We start from the raw sequence: 3,468 nt of genomic DNA on the forward strand, positions 1-3,468 counted from the left end.
ATTTGTAGTAAATTACAGACCATTTCACTTTAACTCTACCAAATTGACTTAGTAAATATGGAGGACTATTCCAAGCTAATAAGGGTTTGTTGTTTTAATACAAAAGAACACAAAAAGGTGGATCCAACCTTACACTATGGACAGACTCCCTATATCTTGTTCTAATTAACAGAAATGCCACAAACTGGTCTTGAAACCAGTTTTCTTGAAGAAAATCTCTTCATAACTCACACCAAAGTGGCACACATTTCAGTGGGACAGATAACAAAAATTGAGTGTCTCTTTTCTTGGAGCTATCAAGTTGATGTCTTTCAACAGCTAAAAGTAATTATGAGAACTGCTGCATGTAAACTGGCAAACAGATTAATACGAATGAAATAGTTTTGAGGGTTCTACACTAAATCTACAAGAGTCAAGGGCTTTGCTGAGAACATGCACGTTATCATTGGAGTTTGTACCACTACCTCTACTCTAGCATAGCCTCAGATATAATATGTTTACCCGCATCTGTATTTTAAGCTGATATTCTTAAACAAGAGCAAAAACAAGAGGAAAGGAATAAGGCAAAGAAGGGTCAAACTTTATCTCTGGCCCTTGGTGACAAAGAAATTTATTCCTTTAGGAATAACGGGCTTCCTGTACTGTTATACAGTCACTTGAGTGACTACAGTTTTTGCTTCTCAGGCTGTAGCCTGTTGACAAGAGAGGCCACAAAGTCAACTATGAGTGGGATTTTTTTCCTGCCTTTGACCACAAGTGACTGTAGTAATGCCCAAACTTATTGAGGGCATGAGGATAACTTTAAAAAGAATAGTTTAAAGAAGAGAAGCATACTTGAAAACTTACCGCTTGTTTCTCCCCCCCCCTTGTTTAAAAACATACAAAGAAGAGGACTTCTGTAAGGCCTTTGACATGATCCCCCACAACATCCTTCTCTCTAAATTGGCGAGGTATGGATTTGATGGATGGACTGTCCAGTAGAAGGGGAATTGGTTGGATGGTCGCATCCAGAGGGTAGTGGTCAACAGCTCAATGTCCAGATGGAGGTCAGTGACAAATGGTGTCCCTCAGGGGTCCGTGTTGGGACCAGTACTGTTCAATATATTCATTAGTGACATAGTGGGATCAAGCGCACCCTCAGCAAGTTTGCAGATGACACCTGGGACCTGGACAAGCTTGAAAAGTGGGCCCACTTGAACCTCATGATGTTCAACAAGGTCAAGTGCAGGGTCCTGCATGTGGGTCGGGGGAACCTCTGGTATCAATACAGGCTAGGGCATGAAGGGATTGAGAGCATCCCTGAGGAGAAGGACTTAGGGGTACTGGTGGATGAAAAGCTGGATGTGAGCCAACAATGCGTGCTCGCACCCCAGAAGGTGAACCGCATCCTGGGCTGCATCAAAAGAAGCATGGCCAGCAGGTTGAGGATGGTGATTCTGCCCCTCTACTCCACTCTCGTGAGACCCCAGCTGGAGTACTGCATCCAGGTCTGGAGCCCTCAGCACAGGAAACACATGGACCTGTTGGAGCAGGTCCAGAAGAGGGCCACAAAGATGATCAGAGGGATGGAACAATTCTCCTATGAGGACAGGCTGAGAGAGTTGGGGTTATTCAGCCTGGAGAAGAGAAGGCTCTGGGGAGACCTTATTGCAGCCTTTCATTACTTAAAGGGGACTTATAAGAAAGATGGGGACAAACTGTTTAGTGGTGACTGTTATGACAGGACAAGGAGTAATGACTTTAAAAGAGAGTAGATTCAGACTAGATGTAAGGAAGAAACTTTTTACGATGAGGGTGGTGAAACCCTGGAACGGGTTGCCCAGAGAGGGGGTAGATGCCCCATCCCTGGAAACATTCAAGGTGAGTTTGTACGGGGCTCTGAGGAACCTGATCTAGTTGAAGATGTCCCTGCTCATTGCAGGGGGATTGGACTAGATGACCTTTAAAGGTCCCTTCCAACCCAAACTATTCTATGATTCTAAAGAAAAAGTAGCGAAGTGACTGAGATAGCAGTAAAAAGCACTTAAGAACTGTAGACAGGTAATTGAAGGCATACTACCATTGAATAGATATCAAATGGAAATTATTATCTAGAATTAAGTACAGCTGGAGATAAAAACTGAGTTGCAGTGGAAATTTCAGTGTGATGGAAGGGAGGAAGAAGGGGAAAAAAAAGATACTTACTTGTAGGCAACAACAGGACCTCTAAAGTTGTGTTACTCTGAAAGAAAGGATTACAACAATCATCAAACAAACAAAAGCCCTTTGAAAATAAGTGTTGGAAAAAGTTTGACATTATGGATAAGTGTGGAGTAGACTGAGCAAGGCATCACACAGCAATTAACCACTAAAAAAGGTTCAAAGTGATGGTTTATACGGGACCATGACCTGATGAGAAGCCATTGAAGGTCTTGTAGAACACAATATCCTCTACACACCACAAGCAGAAACAAGGATGGATCAGAAAGCCACCACCAGAGAGAACAAGCCTAACACCAAACCAGATTCAAAGAACAGAACATTATTCTATTTATCAAGACCAAGAATCAAATAAATTAATCTGAGCCTGAAAGGGAATACATGGAAGACCAACTTTCAAGTCAGTAACACTTGACAGTGTAGAATTACTGCTCAAGAACCTGGGTGATGGAAACCTCATACTGAGGAAAAATAGGAAAGGCTCGGTAAAACTTAACAGAACTCTTTCAGTTCTTGAGTATTAAGAGCAACAGAACTAACCAAGTCTCCAGAGATTACTTAAGGACTGAAGATTACTGACAGATTTGACATGCCCAATTACAGGAAGACGTTAACAGAAAAAATTGTCTCAATGAACTGATGACTTAACCTTCATCGCAGTTCCTGTGACACATTTAAGAATGAAGAATCAGGCATGAAGCAGTAGAGGACTGTGAGAATATGTTTGGAATCTGAGATCCCTTAATGAAAAAAGAGAGTAGAAGTTCAGCTTGCTTAAACTACAAAACCATGACAAAACCACTCTTATGCTTTACGAGTACTGAGTGACAGGCATACAGAAAGAAAAGCATGAAGAGCAAACCTTAAGGACAGTGTTGATACAAGAACAAACTGTCCATGACTAATAATAAAAGAAATGAAGTGATTTCTAACCATCCAAAAATTAGTAAGAACTGTAGTAAGAGTAGGAAAAGAAAGCTAAGCTACTAAATTCTTAAATTAGTTGCATGCAATAATCTTAAAGAGTGTATGCCATGACTGACCCCTGCGAACAGGTAGAGGATGCAACTCAAACCTGTACTTCTACACACAGAAGCATTTTACGCAAAACCAGGATTTTATGTGAAGAAAACTTTTTATGCTTGGGGCTTGTTTTGGTGTTGTTTTTGTTTTTGTGGTTTTTTTTTTTAAAAAAAAACAACAAAACCAACAACAACCAAAAAACAAACAAACAAGACAGGTACACCCTTACACGTAAGCAAGTCTACC

The 3,468-nt window shown here is 41.0% G+C and overlaps 1 protein-coding gene across 1 annotated transcript in view; it reads left to right on the plus strand.

Moving 5' to 3' along the window:
• Window positions 1–3,233: 3,233 nt before the first annotated feature.
• Window positions 3,234–3,468, plus strand: part of LOC309686536 (N-terminal EF-hand calcium-binding protein 1-like) — a gene marked incomplete at both ends in the record, with an annotated part of 10,716 nt that continues 10,481 nt past the window's right edge. Inside the window, one exon of the mRNA XM_082499244.1 lies at window positions 3,234–3,254. Within this exon, the coding sequence (XP_082355370.1) occupies window positions 3,234–3,254 (21 nt within the window). The remainder of the gene's footprint in view (window positions 3,255–3,468) is intronic.

The sequence above is a fragment of the Vanellus vanellus genome (assembly GCF_965231255.1).
Source record: "Vanellus vanellus genome assembly, chromosome: 2".
Lineage (NCBI taxonomy): Eukaryota > Metazoa > Chordata > Aves > Charadriiformes > Charadriidae > Vanellus > Vanellus vanellus.